This window comes from Leopardus geoffroyi, chromosome C1 (genome assembly GCF_018350155.1).
Source record: "Leopardus geoffroyi isolate Oge1 chromosome C1, O.geoffroyi_Oge1_pat1.0, whole genome shotgun sequence".
Taxonomy (NCBI): domain Eukaryota; kingdom Metazoa; phylum Chordata; class Mammalia; order Carnivora; family Felidae; genus Leopardus; species Leopardus geoffroyi.
In genome coordinates, this window is record NC_059328.1 from 203,194,307 (window position 1) to 203,212,710 (window position 18,404).

At 43.1% G+C, this 18,404-nt stretch overlaps 1 protein-coding gene across 2 annotated transcripts in view; it reads left to right on the plus strand.

Annotated features, from left to right (window-relative positions):
• LOC123599476 (sterol 26-hydroxylase, mitochondrial) overlaps window positions 1-18,404 on the plus strand; it is a 34,201-nt gene that overhangs the window by 14,531 nt on the left and 1,266 nt on the right. For both annotated transcript variants that reach the window (XM_045481280.1, XM_045481281.1), the window contains exons 2-5: window positions 13,360-13,550; window positions 16,842-17,041; window positions 17,169-17,366; window positions 17,533-17,705. In XM_045481280.1, the coding sequence (XP_045337236.1) occupies window positions 13,360-13,550; window positions 16,842-17,041; window positions 17,169-17,366; window positions 17,533-17,705 (762 nt within the window). The remainder of the gene's footprint in view (window positions 1-13,359; window positions 13,551-16,841; window positions 17,042-17,168; window positions 17,367-17,532; window positions 17,706-18,404) is intronic.

Below are 18,404 nucleotides of genomic sequence, written 5' to 3' on the forward strand. Positions count from 1 at the left end.
GAGGTTTCTAAGAGTTTTTAGATTGAGATTCTATTTGGCCAGTGGTCAAGTTGAGGGCGGTGATGGTCTGAGTTAACTTGGCCACATGTCAGTTAGATGCCACCTTGTCTGTAGATAGGGGCTGAGAGAGAGAGAGAGAGAGAGAGAGAGAGAGAAAGAGAGAGATTAATAGTCCCTCCCTGCACCTCCAACTTCCCGGGGAAGACCCCTTATCTCCCACAAGCCAGAGGTATTCCTCTCCCCACAGCCATGTGTACAATGTGACAACCTCCTAGCAGTCCCTTCACTTTTTTGTCCCAATCCTCCTGTGTGTCCTAACCCTCACATGAGCCCTGCTCTCTCCTGAGGTGCCTCAGTTATTTCTTCCTTGTATACCTCCTACCATTCTAGAACATCTCCCATCCCCACCTCGGGGCCATCTTGGGAGCTGAAACCTCATATTCACGGCCATTACCGTCCATATCTATTACTGCCCAAGAGCGGCAAGCAGAAGTGATGGCGAAAGAAGCATCAAGTTAGGATAGCTTACTCCATGACTCTTCTCGCTACTTGCAAAGTAGCTGTTAGTTTTCCAAGGGGGTAGGTGTGGGAAGAAAAATGGGGGAATGAGAAGAGTTAATTATGCAGCTCGGGTCTCTTACAGCCTATCTCGGGCCTCTTCCTGGCTCTCCAATCTCACAATGAAGAATTCTGTTGAAATGGCAGATACCCTCCTGGTGAATTGTCACATAGATATTCCAAACTGACTTTCTTAGGTGTGTCATCCACTGGGAGCTGAGGCTGGGTTATCCAGTTATCTTTTTTAGTTTCTCCTTTAAGAGTCCACTCCATGTTTCAATGGCACTGGCTTCCTGGGGATGATACGAGGCATGGAAGGTTCAGTGAATGTTCCACGCAGCTGCCACTGCTGGGTCCTTTTTACTTCAAGTGGGAACCATTGTTTGAGTGGATGCCCTTGGGAAACCAAATGTACAGCACTGTCCATCGAAGGGTCTTTGAATAATGTGCCCCTCGTGCTGTGCGGATGGAGACGATAGTGTCATACCTTGAAGAGGTGTCTGCTACAATCGATGTCCGATGGTACCCTCAAGAGGATGGTAGGGGACCTGTACAGTCTGTTTGGTAGGACAGGCCAGGTCCAGTACCCCTCACTATGAGCCCCCAAATTTCTTTTACCACTGGAATGTCTAGCTGGCGGTCTGGGCATATTTGCCACCTTCTTTGGCTTCACATACTGCGGTCACTATGCCTTGTTTGGGGGCTCCCGTGGATGGAGTACCATGCCCTGTACAGCAGTCCGTCTGGATGGCTACGGTCCTTACATTTGTATCACAGGTCTCCTCAGCTTGCTGATTTCACCCATGTTGATCCAAGGAAACCTTTGCCACGGGCATCCCTCCGGGTCATGAACAGAGGGTATGGGTCTTGTGTGATCTGCTGCCATGATGATCATTGCCAGAGAGGCTGAGACTTGTTCATGCAGGCATTCCACTGCCAGGCATCAGCCCACACGCTCATGAGTCAGTGAAAATGTAACAGGGTGTATTTGGGGAGGTCTTTTCCAGAGCAAGTAGCACAGCTCACAACAGCGAGCTAGTTTTAGACAATTTTCCGTGCATAGTTTTAGACAATTTTCTTTGGGGGGTACATGGCAGCATCACCCCAGGACACCCCATGGCCCCCAACTGAGCTGATCTATCCATGAACCAGGCCCAGGCATTGTCAGTAACTTCAGTGAAGGTAAGCCCCCAAGAAATCTGAGGTGTTGGCATAGACCCTGCATCTGAGTCAACACGTCTAGAGGGCGACTAACCACTTAATGGCTGGTGTGCTATTTTCTGGATGTACTGCAGCCGCATAATCAGGGATGCTTGTCAGGCAGTACCCACTTGATGTTCTCATTTCCGACGGGACATCAGGTAGAACAGCACTTTGCCGTGTCCGTCTCAGTGTGCATTCGCGCTCAATATCAAGCCAGTAATTGTCTCTCAGTTGGGGTATTCTGGGTGGTGAGGTCAGGCAAGTGCCATGTCCAAAACCCTAAGGAACCATTGCCTAGTGGCCACATAATTTTACCACTGGTCTCAGTCTGTGTAATGTCAGTCACTGACACGTGTCGCTCACATGTCTCATGAGGACTGACTGGCCGCAGTGAAAGAGCAGTTTGTACTGTTGGATTGTCTATCTATCGATCTATCAATCTATTGATCTATCTATCTATCTTAGTAATCTCTACGCCCAAAGTTGCACCTCTTCCAACTGAACCAGCCAGACACCCCTGGATTGTTTCCTTAAGCATGTTTGTCTGTACTAGTTCTTTGATCAAGACAGTGATCTTCCTTTCCACCCCTTCCCTTTCCTTGGAATCCCATACTACTTTACTGATACCGCATGACTGAACCGAGAGAACAAGGTGGACTCCTGGTGGTCCACTCAACCCACTACCACTGCTCTAATCATGGCGTTTCCCCACCGAAAACACCCCTTACAGTTTAGAGAAATATTACACGTATTTAACACATTTATTCCCACAATACATTCAGTATATCTTTGACGAACTGATGACCAGGGAGTATTTTATCTGTAACCACAGCCACCTGTCTAATGGAAACAGTTTTCCTTTCCTTAGTAATACAGACGGGTAAGGAACAACCACGGAATGTTTTTAAACATTTTATGGGACCCTCTCCCTTTTTTCTCTAAAAACCAACACAACTTGGGGCACCTGGATGGTTCAGTCGGTTAAGCATCCAACTTTGGCTCCAGTCATGATCTCAAATTCTGTGTCTCCCTCTCTCTCTGCCCCTCCTCTGCTTGTGCACGCTCTCTCTCAAAAATAAATAAACATTTAAAAAATAATAAAATAAAATAAAGTAATAAAATAAAATATAAAGTAAAATAAAATAAAATAAAAACCAGCACAACTCATCAGGGCTCTCGGGGACCGTGGCCAAGGACTCCTGTCCCCTTGTCACTAAATACATCAACCAGGCTTGTTACTGCCTACCAGGATCCTATTGCACACTTTGCTAGTTGGCCCATGGGGTCTCACGGTCTTTTTCCTAAAAGGATGCCATGACCTTATCAGCTTTGGTGAAGAGAGTTAAAAAACCCCATGTAGTCAATCTGTCAGGAGCAGTGGGGTGACACCCTTGATAGTATGGTTCCTTCTGTAGGTGCAACTTTCATATCAGGAATATACTGCTCTTTAGGTGGTAAAAGACAGCAGTTTTTTCTTTGACTGCCAGGGGGATTACACCTGTCACTCTACCAACGTTGTTTCCAAAACTACTTGGCAAGCTGACTCTGAATCTCACTCATCACTCCTACCGGGACCTTCAACTTGCCAACCAACAAGACATGGTTATACAATGAAAAGTTTGGACCTCAGAGGAATTTTCCTAACAGTCTAGGAACGCTGTCAGTGAAACATTTTGAAACCCATCATACATTTTGTATGTAGGAGGAGTTGGCTCATGGGTCTCTCACTCAGAATCACAGAATCACTTTCCCTTCTGTTTTGTCTTTGCTGTCCCACACTTTACAGAAACACAGACCAAAGGGTTTAACACAGGCACTTCAGGAGGTGGGTAGTGGCTGGAAGGTCAGGGATTCCAGGGGGCGGGGGACAAGGGGCGGCATGGGGGTGGGGGGCAGCTCCACTGGAAAGACAGCTTTGCATTTACTTTCAATTTTCAGTGGCCATTTACTGACAGAGTGGATATAGGACTGTGGGAAGACCGCTGCTCCTCGGCCCTGCCTGCCTTACCTCTCCTACCCTGCTTGGTCCATGCCATCCGCTGGTGGGAGGACCCTTCTCTGCCCCCCAGCACACACTTAGGTCAGAGCACGTGCTACTAGATCATGGGTTCTACTTTATCTCTGAACCTGACCATGTGGTCCCAGTTCTCTAAAAGGCCATTATAACTTTACCAGCACCGTATTGGGAACCAAAAGTATCAAGTTCACATGTTAGATAAGGCAAAGCCAAGACATAACAGATTTTTCTGGAAAAGATACAGTGGGCCACATTTAGATTTAGACAGTGTATTACTTACATAGAGAGGGACAGGGTGCCTGGGTGGCTCAGTTGGATAAATGTTGGACTTTAGCTCGGGTCATGATCTCATGGCTCGTGAGTTCAAGCCCCGTGTTGGGCTCTGTGCTGACAGCTCAGAGCCTGGAGCCCGCTTTGGATTCTGTGTCTCTGTCTCTCTCTGCCCTCCACCCTCACACTCTGTCTCTCTCTCTCTCTCTCTCTCTCTAAAATAAACAAACATTAAAAAAAAAAAAAGGGAGAGAGAGATACAGTGAAAAGAAGAATCAGCCAAAGGTGCCAGCTTGCCGAGATCCTTGTCCCACACATGCAAAAGGACAGCCCCGAAACAAAAGGGGCCAGATGATTGCAGTGTGAGTTGTGGGATATGTTGAGGTGCCCCTTCTAGACTGCAGCTAGGTGGTTGTATATTCTGCAGCTCTTTTCTGAGGGGGATAGGGCAGAAAGCACACACCTCATCTAAACCCAGAGGAGAATCTGTTGGTCTCCTGACAGCCTCCTAGGGGACACAGGGAGTCAAGTGCTGGGTAGCTTTGTGGTGGCTCCTTGTAGGATTTCTGTCCTCTCGTGTCCTGGGGTGGGTGGTGTCACAGGGCATTGAAATCTGAAGACTCAGGGAAGACTGGGTTCCAGCCTCCGTGTATATGAGTACAGGCAGAGTCTCACAGTCGGGAGGGTGCCATGGTGGAGCTATCCCCCAACAAAGGGACAAAGCCCATTAGTGTTGGGGCTGGAACTAGAACAAAATCTCCTGCCAAGCAGTCCCTGACCCTTCAACTGATACTGCCAGCTGTGGATGAGATAAAAACACATGACAATGAACAGGCACTTTTTTCCTGCAAAAATTTCTCTTGTTTTTTGGAAAAATCACATAAATATGAGTTATGTGCTAATAGTTTTTGACTACGTACCACCTGTAAGAGAAAATGTCATTTCAGTGTGGCTGAAGTAATTTGCAGAATATTAAACATTATTCTGCGTATATAAATATGTGTTTGTTGTAGGGAAATCAGAAAGTATACAGACATAAAAAGAAGAAAATCCAAATCTCCCATAATTCCCAAACCCTGCATATGTCCCAGTGCCTTGTACACATAGGTGCTTCATAAACATTTGTGAAACAAGTACATAAATACATACATAATCTTAGTGGTAAGTAAGCATTATCCCTGTTTGCTAATCCTTGGTGAATAGGTTTCTACATTTTCCTCCATGTGTCATCAGTGTATGTATACGTATATATATGCATATATATATATGTGTGTATATATATTTTTTAATGAAACTATACCATATACTCTTTTGTAGCTGCCTTTTATTAAAAATAATTGTGCATACCTTTTGGGGTCCCTAGGTGGCTCAGTCAGTTAAGTGTCCGACTCTTGATTTTGGCTCAGGTCATGATCTCACAGTTCATGAGAACCAACTTCTCTCTCTCTCTCTCTCTCAAAAATAAAATAAATAAATAAACTTTAAAAAATAAACAAATGGGGGTGCCCGGGTGGCTCAGTCAGTTAAGCGTCTAACTTCTGCTCAGGTCATGATCTCGTGGTTCGTGAGTTCGAGCTCCGCGTCGGGCTCAGTGCTGACAGCTCAGAACCTGGAGTCTGCTTCAGATTCTGTGTCTCCCTCTCCCTCTGCCCCTCCCCTGCTTGAGCTCTGTCTCTCTGTCTCTCTCAAAAATAAATAAACATTAAACAAAAAACCACTCAAGTATTTGAAAATAAATTAATTAATAAATATGCATACCTTTCTATATCAACAAGTACACCTATAGCAGTTTTAAATGGCTGACTAGTGTTCTTTTGTATGGCTTCACCAGAATTTGCTGAACTTTATTGTTATATATTTAGATTTTTTTATGTGTAAAAGCTTTGATATATCTATCACTAAATATCATGCCCATCTTTAGAATAAACCCCTAAAATGGAATTATTGGGTAAAAGATTTTGTTCTGGGCTTTGACATGTATTGCCTGCCAAATTGCCCTCTAAGAAAGTTGTAAACACAGTAGTTTTGCATAACAGAGGGCATTCTCAGAGACTGCCCCTGTGTTCTTCCCTGAACAGTTAAACAGACCAGCAAATACCCCTCAAAGCTTGATCCCTAGTCCTGGGTTAGGAGTTAACAGTGGAAAGGAAAGGTTGGTCTGGTTCTCTTTCCTCCTTGATCTACAGTTGAGAAAAATTTTGGAACCAAAGAACTGACTCAAGTGGACATTCCTCAGCCTCTTTCCGTTCTTTCTTTTCTGAGGGGCTATTTTTTGTTCACATCAGGTTCTCGCTGAGGCTCTGGAGGTTTTAAATACCAGAAACTTCTAGGCTTTTTTTTTTTTGGTAGGGGGAGGGAATTCACATAATACAATTCATCATTTTAAAGTGTACCATTCAGTGGCATTTAGTGTATTTTGAATGTTATGAAATCACTAATTCTAATTTCAAAACTTTTTCAATACCCTAGAAAAACACCCTGTCACCAGTTAATCTCTCCTTTTTGCTCTGTCCTGCTGCCCCTCAGTAATTGTTAATCTGCTTTCTGTCTCTATGGATTTGCCTATCCAGATAAATCATATAAAAAGGACCATACAGTATATGACCTTTTGTGTCTGGCTTCTTTGACTTAGCACATGTTTTTAAGGTTCATCCAAGTTGTAGCATGTATCATACTTTGTTCCTTTTTTTGGATGAATAATATTCCATTTCATGTGTAGACCACAATTTGCTTATCTGTTCATCAATTGATGACATTTGGGTTGTTTGCACCTTTCAGTTATTATGAATAATGCTGCTATAAATATTGGTGTAAAAGTTTCTGTGTGGCATGTTTTCATTTCTCTTGGGCATACACTTAGTAGTGGAATTGCTGAATCATATGGTAATTCAGTGTTTAATTTTTTGGGGACCTGCCAAATGGTTTTCTGTAGCATCTGTACTATTTTTATAATTCCATCAGCAATGTACAAGGGTTTCAGTTTCTCCACATGCTTACCAACAACTTGTTATTTTCTGTTTTTTGGATTAAAGCCATCCTACTGGGTATGAAATGGTATCTTATTGTGGTGTTGATTTGCATTTCCTTGATGACCAATGATGTTGAACATCTTTTCATGTGCTTATTGGCCACTTGTATTCTCCTTTGGAGAAATGTTAAGTCCTTTGACCATTTTAAAACTGAGCTGCCTTCTTGTTGTTGAGTTTTTTAAGACCTCTTGTATATTCTGGATATTAAACTCTCATCAGATGTATGATTTGCAAATATTTTCTCCCATTCTATAGATTGTCTTTTCACGTTCTCGGTAATATCCTATGATGTACAAGATTTTAAATTTTTTATGAAGTCTTATTTATTTTTTCTTTTATTGTTCATGCTTTTAGTGTCAAATTTAAGAATCCATTCCCAAATCCAAGGTCATGAAGATTTGCCTCTATGTTTTGTTCTAAGAGTTTTATGGTTTTAGGTCTTGTATTTAGGTTGCTGATCCATTTTCAGTTAATTTTTGTATATGGAGTGAGATAGGAGTCCAACATAATTCTTTTGCACTTGGTTATCTAGTCGTTCCAGCATCATTTGTTGATGAGACTGTTCTTTTCCCACATTGAATGGTCTTGGCACTCTTTACAAAAATCAATTCACCATAGATGGTGGACTCTCGATTCTTGTCCATTGGCCTATATATGTATGTATCCTTATGCTACTGCCACAGTGTTTTGATTATTGTAGTTTTGTAGTAAGTTTCAAAATTAGGAAGTATAACTCTTCCAACTTTGTTTTTCTTTTTCAATATTTTTGGCTATTCAGGGCCTTTTGCAGTTCCGTATGAATTTGAGGATTGATTTTTTCCATTTCTGCAGAAAAGGTCATTGGCATTTTGGTGAAGATTGGATTGCATCTGTAGACCACTTTGGAGATTACTGCCATCTTAACAATATTAAGTCTCCATATCCATGAACATGGGCTATCTTTCCATTTATTTAGTTCTTTGGTTTCCTTCAGCAATGTTTTGTAGTTTTCAATGTACAAGTGTTTTACTTCCTTGGCTAAATTGATTTTTGAGTATTCTATTCTTTTGGATGCTTGTATTAGTTTTCTCTGGCTGCTGTAACAAAATATGACAGACTGGCTGTCTTAAACAATATAAATTTATTTTCTCTAACTTCTGGAGGCTGGAAGTCTGAGATCAGGGTGCCAGTAGGTTGATATCTGGTGACAGGTTTCTTCCTGGTTTGTAGACAGCCACCTTTTCCCTGTGTCCTCACATGGCCTTTTCTTGGTGTGTACTTGCAGAGAGAGAGAGAATGCTCTCTGATGTCTCTTCTTATGAGGACACTAATCCTATTGGATCAGGGACTCACTCTTATTTAATCTTAATTACTCATTTAGTCTTACTTACTTCCTTAGAGGCCCCATCTCTAAATACAGCCACACTGGGAGACTAGGGCTTCGTATGAATTTTGGGGAAACACAAACATTCAGTCCAAAACAGATCCAATTCTGAATGGAATTATTTTCTTAATTTCCTTTTTGGATTATTTTTCTAGGCTTTTACAACTAATTCCCACTCCTTTGGAGCCACTGTTACTGGTTTCTTGTGAATCTCCTTCTCCACCTCGCTTCTGTCTGTCGCTGTTTGTCTCTCATATTCTTCGTGTTGTCTGCAACTTTTTTCTCCACCTGATTCATTGACATCTGCTAAATATTGTCTAAAATGTGTGTAGTGGTATGTCAAGCAACATGGGAGGTAGTTAAGAAGTATGGGGGCGCCTGGGTGGCTCAGTCTGTTAAGCGGCTGACTTCAGCTCAGGTCACGATCTCACGGTCTGTGAGTTCGAGCCCCGCATCAGCCTCTGTGCTAACAGCTCAGAGCCTGGAGCCTGCTTTGGATTCTGGGTCTCCCTCTCTCTCTAGCCCTCCCCCGTTTGCGCTCTGTCTCTCTCTGCTTTTCAAAAATGAATAAATGTTAAAAAAAAAAAAAAAAGACTGCAATTATAAGAAGTATGACATCATTCCTGACCTGGAAGATTTTCAATCTAGTTGAAGAGACAAGACTTAACTAGGGAGCAACTTATAAGCATATGTAATCAAATTCTCAACTGTGTGGCTCATACACTGAGATGTAAACTCTTTAAGGGTAGCTGTTCCTGCTGTGCACACAGCTGTATCCCCAGGCCCTAGATAAGTATAGGAGGAACAGGATATGAGCTCAATAAATAAATGTTGAGTGAATTCATCACTCCCCCCTTTGGAGTCTCACTTGGTGGAAGCTACCCCTCCCATTCATCCTGGAAGATGATCCCTAGGGGACTCTGTTCTGCAAAGTGGCACTTGGACAGGATCTATCTGAGAACGTTGGGGCTCTCTAACTGGCTCAGGTTACGGCCTAATGGTAGGTTCACAGACATAGCACACTCTTTCAGCAAGTATTATGGTGTCTTTCTAAAATAAGTTCCTACATAAATAGATCCTTGTTCAGTTCCACCGAGTAAACTGAGAAGAGGAATATGAAGGAAGAGGAAAGAAAGCATGGCCTATGCAAAGGGGGAAATGCCTCAGAAACTTCCAAGCTGACAGCCAGGAAGAGGTGCCAGAGGCTTTGGATTCCAGAGAAGAAGCTGGTCCCCAAGTAAATTGTTGATCTAGTCTTTTAAAATATGACTTTTTTTTTTTTTCTGATTCTAAGATCATGGTAGAAAATCTGAAGAAAAAAAAAATCACAGTATAAAGAAGAAAGTAACCTATCTATAAACCATGACTCAGAGATTACCAGTATCTGCATTTTTAAAAAATGTTTGTTTATTTATTTATTTATTTATTTATTTATTTATTTATTTTGAGAGAGAGAGAGAGAGAAAGAGCACAGAGGAAGGACAAAGAAAGAGGGAGAGAGAGAAAATCCCAGACAGGCTCCACACTGTCATTGCAGAGCCCGATGTGGGGCTTGAACTCAAAAACTGGGAAGATCATGACCTGAGCCAAAACTAAGAGTTGGATGCTTAACTGACTGAGCCATCCAGGCGCCCCACCTCTATTTGCATTTTTATAAAACTGTAACATGTAATTGTATTTGAACTTAACACAAAGAGAAAAAACCCAAACTGTAGGTAAGTATTTCTTCAAAATGAGGTATTGTTTATTAAGAAGAGTCCTCTAAAATTAAAGCATTAAGACTCATATTAAAAGGTTGGGGGTACAAAACAAAACAACAACAACAACAACAACAACAACAACAACAAAAAGGTTGGGGTTATTGTGGAGGTTCTTGACCTGGGGTGATTTTGCCTCCCTGGGGACATTTTGGCAATGTCTGGAGATGTTTTTGGTTGTTAACAGCTTTGAGGGCAGGGAGATGCTAGTGGGTGAAAGCCAAGGATACTGCTAAACATCCTAAAATGCACAGGACAGTCCACCACAACAAAGAATCATCCAGCCCCAAATGTCAATAGTGCCGTGAGGAACACTGGTTTATTGCATAGTTACGTTGGTTTTAAATAGTATATATTTTTACTTATTATTTTTTATTAAAAAATTTTAATGTTTGTTTATTTGTTATTTATTTATTTATTTATTTATTTATTTATTGAGAGAGAGAGAGAGCGAGAGAGAGCGCACAGGTGGAGCAGCAGAGAGAGAGGGAGACACAGAATCCGAAGCAGGTGCCAGGCTCTGAGCTGTCAGCACACAGGTCTCGAACCCACAAACTATGAAATCATGACCTGAGCCAAAATCTAACACTTAACTGACTGCGCCACCCAGGTGCTCCAATAGTATGTATTTTTAAAGGACCTAAGTTTGTTTGTAGTTCGATGGAGCAAGTGGTTGAGAACCATCTAGGTGGTCTGAGTTTGAATTCAGACTTTTCTACTTCCCAGTAAAGTGACCTTGGGCAACCTCTTTGGGCCTAAGTTTCCTCTTTTATGAAATTGTGGTAATGTTACACCCCCCTCATACAGCGGTAGTGAGGACTGAATTTCTAACGTAAGTGTTTGGAATAGCGTCTGTTTTATGTTAAGCTCCGTGGAAATATTTACTATTATTATCATTATTATTATGTGATTAATATCTTTTTTTAAGTTTATTTTTGAGAGAGAGAGAGAAAGTGTGTGCACAAGTGGGGAAAGGACAGAGAAAGAGGGAGAGTGAGAATCCCAAGCAGTCTCTGTGCTGTCAGTGCAGAGCCCGTCATAGGGCTCTGTCTCACGAACCATGAGATCATGACCTGAGCCAAGATCAAGAATTGGATGCTTAACCGACTGAGCCACCCAGGCACCCCTGTCATTAATATCTTAAATAAACCAACTGGAATCACAAATTAAAACTTACGTTTAAGATAATTCTCCTAAAGAATTCAGTAGAGAAAAACAGACATATAAGTACTTTTACAAAATGGAACCTTATAAATCTAAGGAGTATATACATGAATTGAGAGGTTTGATCAGCCTTTCCTGCTTTCTGGAATTACCTGATCAGTGGCAGATGACTCATTGTTTTGCAAGACACTTTCTTTTTTTCCCTTTAGATTAAAAATACTTGAATTCATAGGGTACCTGGGTGGCTCAGTTGGTTGAACGTCCAACTCTTGATTTCGGCTCAGGTCACGATATCAGAGTCATGTGTTTGAGCCCTGAGTCAGGCCCCACACTGTGGAGCCTGCTCAAGATTCTCTCTCCCTCTGCCTCTCTCCCCCACTCACGCTTTCTTTCTTTCTCTCTCTAAAATAAAAAAAAAAAATCAAAATTTTGAATTCATTCTCATAGTTCAAAGCTCAAAACGATTGACAGGATATACATTGTACAATCTTGCCTCTCACTGCTGTCCCCTCCACCTGCCCCATCAGTAGTCACTTTAATTAGTTTCTGATGTGACCCAATATTTCTTTATAAAAGCAAGTGCAAATGCTGTATATTCTAATTTAGCCCCCCTTTCTTAGACAGAAGATATCATACTTTTCCATTTAACAATCTACTTTGGTTATGTATATTTCTTTTCCATTTAACAATCTACTTTGGTTATGTATATTTCTGTATTACAATCCAACTTTTCATATTACTACACAAGGAGCTGATTCATCCTTTTTTAAGGTGACATAGTATTCCATTATGTAGACTTCCCATACTTTGTTTATAAATGTATTTGTAATTTCTATAAATGTTAGCAAATTGTCCTCCATGTAGGTTTGTGTAATTTTAGACTCCCACCAGCAATGTACGAATATGCCTGTTTCTCTCCAGGAATCCCTGTAGTTTACACACAATCATCTGTTCAAAATCATACCACGCTGGTAGGCATTACTGGGAGGTGAAAGTGGAAACAAAACTAAATAGATGTCGGGGGGGGGGGGGTTGTCAAGGCTGTTTTCCTAGGAACTGACAGAATCGGCTGTTAGTTCGGGGTGGATTCTGGGCAACTGGGTAATATATTGAGGGCAATTAGGTTGCATTGGTCCTAGGAGAATCTAGTTTTTAACACCAATAGTAAAACACAGTAAGAAACCACTGTGTTTCAAATTCTTTAAGTTTGTGGGTGTTAACTTAGCCAGTAAATTTAGTGTCAGTGTTTGTGGATTCTTTTTAAGTTTTACCTCCTAAACTCGAAGTATACTTATTTCCCCCTCGTTTCCAGCACCTATAAAAACATTACACCAATGCCAGTTTCACAGATGATATGGGTATCGATTGTCAAGTGCTTTAGAAATTCTAAGATAAAATAGTTGATCATTATTTTACTGAGCAGCTAATAACTTTTTTGTTAAAAATAAATTCATGCCACATACCTTACTTCATATTTTAATCTTGACTTTCTTTCTCAGCTTCTTGTTTTTCCTGGAGTTTCTACTGTGTTTCTTTTTTCTCACTGAATACATGAGGTATTTATCTTTATCTCATTGAAAGCAAGCTGCAGTAGATTTAAATGCTTCTTTGAAGAAGCCAGAAGCCATAGGTGTTCTATTATACCTCACTAAAGGGTTCAGTTTCTCTACAACCTTGGACCCCATATGTTTATACCTCAAAACATACCCCCGTTTACCACATCCCGTGTTTCTAAAATCTCGCTTCTCCAAGGATCTCAATTCTCCCAATTCTGCCAGATACTCATTGCTCTGAATATTCTAACTCCTGTGTGCTCATTTTTTTCCCAGTGTTCTTTCAGAACCACAGGCCATCCTAGTGCTTACCTCCTTTAAAATTTGCTTTCGCCCATCCCACTTGCTCTGGTGTGATTATCAGATACTCCCCCATCCCATCTCCTCTCTAGTAAATGCCTACCTGGATGGGCCATGGTTATTCAGCTTTCATTGACCCCCACAGATGCTGAACAAGACCAAGTATGGTCCAATGTGGGTAACCCGCCTAGGGCCTCAGATGCATGTGAACCTGGCCAGTGCCCCACTCCTGGAGCAAGTGATGCGGCAAGAGAGCAAGTACCCAGTACGGAACGACATGGATCTATGGAAGGAGCACCGGGACCAACAGGGCCTGGCTTATGGGCCCTTCACCACGTGAGCTGGGGCCTAAAGGGACTGGTACAAGGCCTCAGAGGGCCAGACCCAAGGGCAATGGCATTGGGAAGCCAGGGGATGATGGGCAGGGTAGGCTTTCCCTTCATCCTCTGAGCCTGATACTCAGTCTAGAAAGCAGTGGTTGGGATGGGCTGAAGCCCAGCGGCCATTCATTGTCTTTTCCACTAATGTATTTTATGACTTGGACAAATGAATAATTTCTCCTTCCTTGGCCGTATGTTTCTCATATGTAAAATGGGAAGTTTGGGGTAGAATGCCTCCAAGCTCTCTCTAGGACCTTTCCAGCCCCATTATTCTACATTATGGTTGAAGATATCGCAACGTGAACCATAATCTATGTGTAGTTGAAAAAACATTGTCACCATATTAATTAGGAAGGCTGAATTTGACTTTAAAAATATTTCCTAAATTATGTATTATAGGTTTGTTGTTGCATATAACTTTCACAGGTGCTCTCCATACGTAGAAACAGATGTGGGTTTCAGCCTTGAAGTTACACCCAGAAAAGTTAAGATTATTTTGGCAGTGACAAATTCGAGGACAGGCTGAATATGTTATATACGCATATGCCAATTGAAGTAAACAATCGAGAATCATTGGCGATGAACCATTCCCAGTGTCACAGGTTGTAACTGGGTATATTACAGGGTTTTTTAAAATCGTTTTTTATTTTAATTCCAGTACAGTTAACATACAGTGTTATATTAGTTTCAGGGGTACAAATAGTGCTTCTACAATTCTATACATTACTCAGTGCTCACCATGATAAATGTAGTCTTTAATCCCCATCACCTGATCTTTCACCCTGTGACAGGTTTCTTTTTGCTATGGTATGTTAACAGAGCTCCAAAGTAATGAACGACTTTTATTTTCCCTAGTTGCTTGACATCTCATGCTTTCGACATTTCTTAAGAGACGAGAGTTGATCCTGGCGGTGGTTGTGGTAATGGCACCAAGGATAGTAGCTAACTATGTGTTTGTGACATGCCAGGTATCAGGCTAGTCTTTTTACATTTATTATCTCACCTTATCCTCACAACAAGCCCATGAAGTAGATAGTATTATAATCCCCATTTTACAGATGAAGAAACTGAAGCCTAGAGAGGTTTTACATCGCTTGCCACTGGCGAACGAGATCTCTCTGATACTGGAATTCAAGAAATTAATGCCTTGATACTTTTGGAAAGGAAGCGAACTGGTGAGAGGGTGCATTTCATCTCCCTTTGATGCCCATACGTCCATTCTCCCATCACATGTGGTTTTTTTCCACCCCTTTTTCCTGGTTCCTTCACAGGTAGACAGTTTTAGAACTTCAACAATTACTGAGCCCTTTGCTCGAAGTTCTGGGAAGAGAACAGAGAATGCCTATGTTTCAAGAGCTCTTTAACTTGATGTCTGACCCCGAGGGCAAGATTTGGGTCTTAGGTTTTTGCCAGGTCAGGCCACCGCTGGGATTGGTGGCTCAGGATCTAGAATTGGAGCCGGATGTTATATGCACCCCTTTGTCACCTGTTTTTAATTTTTTACTCTAAAGCCAGTTTCCTAGTTATATTGTACAATATACATGTATTTTAAAGCTATTTTACTAACCAATGATAAGTTCTTTTTTGTTTTAGCATATATATGTGCATAAGTGCATAAATATATATATTTTTACATCTCATTCTATGAAACATTGTCTTCCCAAGAAATATTTTAACAACCGCAAAAATGTTCTCATTTAAGTTCCGCAAATCTGATCGCTACTATTGGGAGAATTTTTTACTCTCAGAGAAACCCTACAGCCTGAAGTTCCAATACATGAGTCTACTCTGGCTTTCATTTCTTTGTCAGCAACACTTTTAGTTGATCTTTTTGCAGGGTCTCCCAACATAATAAAGAAAACTCCTGGGGTTTCAGGTTCATTTAAATAAATAATTTTCTAAAATTAAAAAAATAAACCCCGATTCTTGCCATAAGCCTTTTTAGCGTCTATCTTTTTAAATACCATATTGGTTTTTAAAATTCAAAAGTAATACTTACTGTAAGATTTCCAATGATGAAATATTGTCTGCCTACCTCCCACTCCCATCCCATTCTTCCAAGTAATCCTGACAGTTTGGTGGGTCCTTCTTCTCTACTCTATGTGGAAACATGTGGATACACATACGGATATTTAGGATTTCCTTTCCTCCTCGTAAAATTGGACCATATTGTACTTATTACTCTGCAACTAGCTTTTAAAAACTTGGCCCATCCCCAGCTTGCTTAGGAGAGGTAACAGGTTTGGGGAACAGCTGTGGGTGGGGACAGTTCCTGAGCATGAAGCCCCGCTGTGGGAAGCATGGTCCCACCCTCGTGAGCATCTCTGTCTAACCAGGATGGGGACACAACCCCCTACTGGATGCCCGTAGCAAGAGGGGCTGGGGCACCCGCCTGGTGGGTCTCCCTGTCCCTTAGACCCACTAAGTCAAGCAGAGCATGAAGGTCCAGAATCTGAGCATCCCAGGAACCCTCATTTGTTCCTCCTTTATTCCTCATCTGCCACACAGAGGACTGGAACCATCGGAGTTCCTCCTCATTTCACATACAGAAGATTCTGGAGTTGTAGCATCCTAAGATAATCAGAGTCGACATTCCTTAAGCATTCGCCATGTGCCAGGCTCTGATCTAAGCACTGTAGTTGTCCAAACAACCCTACTAAGATAGGCACGCTTATTATTCCCTTTTTATGGAAGGGGAAACTGAGGCACAGAGGCGTTAAGTCACCTGCCTAAGGTCACTCAGCCGTAATCATCAGACCTGTGACTTGACCCCAGGGAGTCTGGTTCCAGATGCTCATCTTTTTTTTTTTTTTTAATTTTTTTTTCAACGTTTATTAATTTTTGGGACAGAGAGAGACAGAGCATGAACGGGGGAGGGGCAGAGAGAGAGGGAGACACAGAATCGGAAACAGGCTCCAGGCTCTGAGCCATCAGCCCAGAGCCCGACGCGGGGCTCGAACTCACGGACCGCGAGATCGTGACCTGGCTGAAGTCGGACGCTTAACCGACTGCGCCACCCAGGCGCCCCCGGATGCCCATCTTGACTACTCCCACGATGGTATAGTGAGATTCTGAAGTTTTGTGATTCCAAGATTCTGTCATTTGAAATTCGGTGACTCTGTAATTCTAAGTCTAGGAGTCTGAGATTTTCCTAGACCCTGTTGAGGTCTCGGGGCAGGGGGAAGACCCCATCTAATCTAACCTCCATCAGCTGCTTACAAGTGTGCGGTTCCTCCGTCCTCCACAGGGAAGGACACCACTGGTACCAGCTACGCCAAGCTCTGAACCAGCGGATGCTGAAGCCCAGTGAGGCTGCGCTCTACACCGATGCTCTGAATGAGGTGATTGACGACTTCCTGGCCCACCTGAACCATCTTTTGGCAGAGAGTGCCTCAGGGGACCACGTGTCTGACATGGCTCACCATTTCTACTACTTTGCCTTGGAAGGTACCCTTGTGGGGACAGGGGCTGGGGCGGGCAGGGGCCAGAGGCAGGTCGTGTTCCCTCTCCTCAAGCCCCCTGGATTCTGGGTGCCATGACACTACCTCTTGTGATGGCCTTTGTGCACTGCCAGCTATTTGCTACATCCTGTTTGAGAAACGTGTTGGCTGCCTGGAGCGACCTATCCCCCAGGACACCGTGGCCTTCGTCAGATCTGTCGGGCTCATGTTCCAGAACTCACTCTATGCCACCTTCCTCCCCAAGTGGAGCCGTTCCTTGCTGCCTTTCTGGAAGCGATATCTGGATGGCTGGAACACCATCTTCTCTTTCGGTGAGGAGGCCAGGGAGGGAGGTTGTGGGGTGGGTTCCAGGGTCTGTGCGTCAGCAGTCTGTCCCAGGACTCCCTACCTCATGCTTCCAGCCGTCAGAGTGGCTCTTGGTCCTGGGAGATCATGGCTTTTGACCTTGTCCGCCTCTGTTCTCCATTGTCTCTGTAGGGAAGAAGCTGATTGATGAGAAACTCAAGGAGATAGAGACCCAGCTGCAGAAAAGTGGGCCAGATGAAGTGCAGATATCTGGCTACCTGCACTTCCTGCTCACCAGAGGACAGCTCAGTGCTCATGAGGTCATGGGCAGCCTGCCCGAGCTGCTCCTGGCTGGCGTAGACACGGTGCGTGAGGGGGGCCAGCAAGGAGACCGGGGGCTCCCAGCTCCTGTCCTGAACCAATTCCCCATTACCCTCATCTGAGCCTGACCTTCGTTCCTCCAGGTACCTGCTTCTCTTTCTGTGTCACAGATGTAGAGCTAGAAGGAAAACAGGGAGGTCCTTCAACCCGGCATAGGTGGGCAGGAAATGGTTCTTTTTCGTTTGTTTTTTATTTATTACTTTTATTTGAGAGAGAGAGAGCCTGCATGTGAGCAGTGGAGAGGGAGAGAGAGAGAGAGACAGAGAGAGAGAGAATCTTAAGCAGACTCCACACACAGCACAGAGCCTGATGTGGGGCTTGATCCCGCAACTCTGGGATCATAACCTGAGCAGAAATCAAGAGTCGGACGCCCAACTCGACTGAGCGATCCAGGCGCTCTGGGAATGGTTCTTTTGTAAGAGGGATCCCATCGCCTCCTGGAGCCTCTCTTGGCCAGCTAGGAAGTCACATCTCACATCTATTTGAGGTGCAATTTAAGCAGAGAGCTCGACCACAAGCGCCTTCTTGGTCAGACTCTGCATTCCTTTTGTCACGTGGGGTTTCCCTCTGTTACGGTTTCCTTGTGTTAGAACGTGATTCTCCATCGTATGGGTCCTCATCCTGCCGTGGAGTCACATGGAGGGTCCCCATGAGCCCCTGTGTCTGTTTCTGCCATGCTCGCG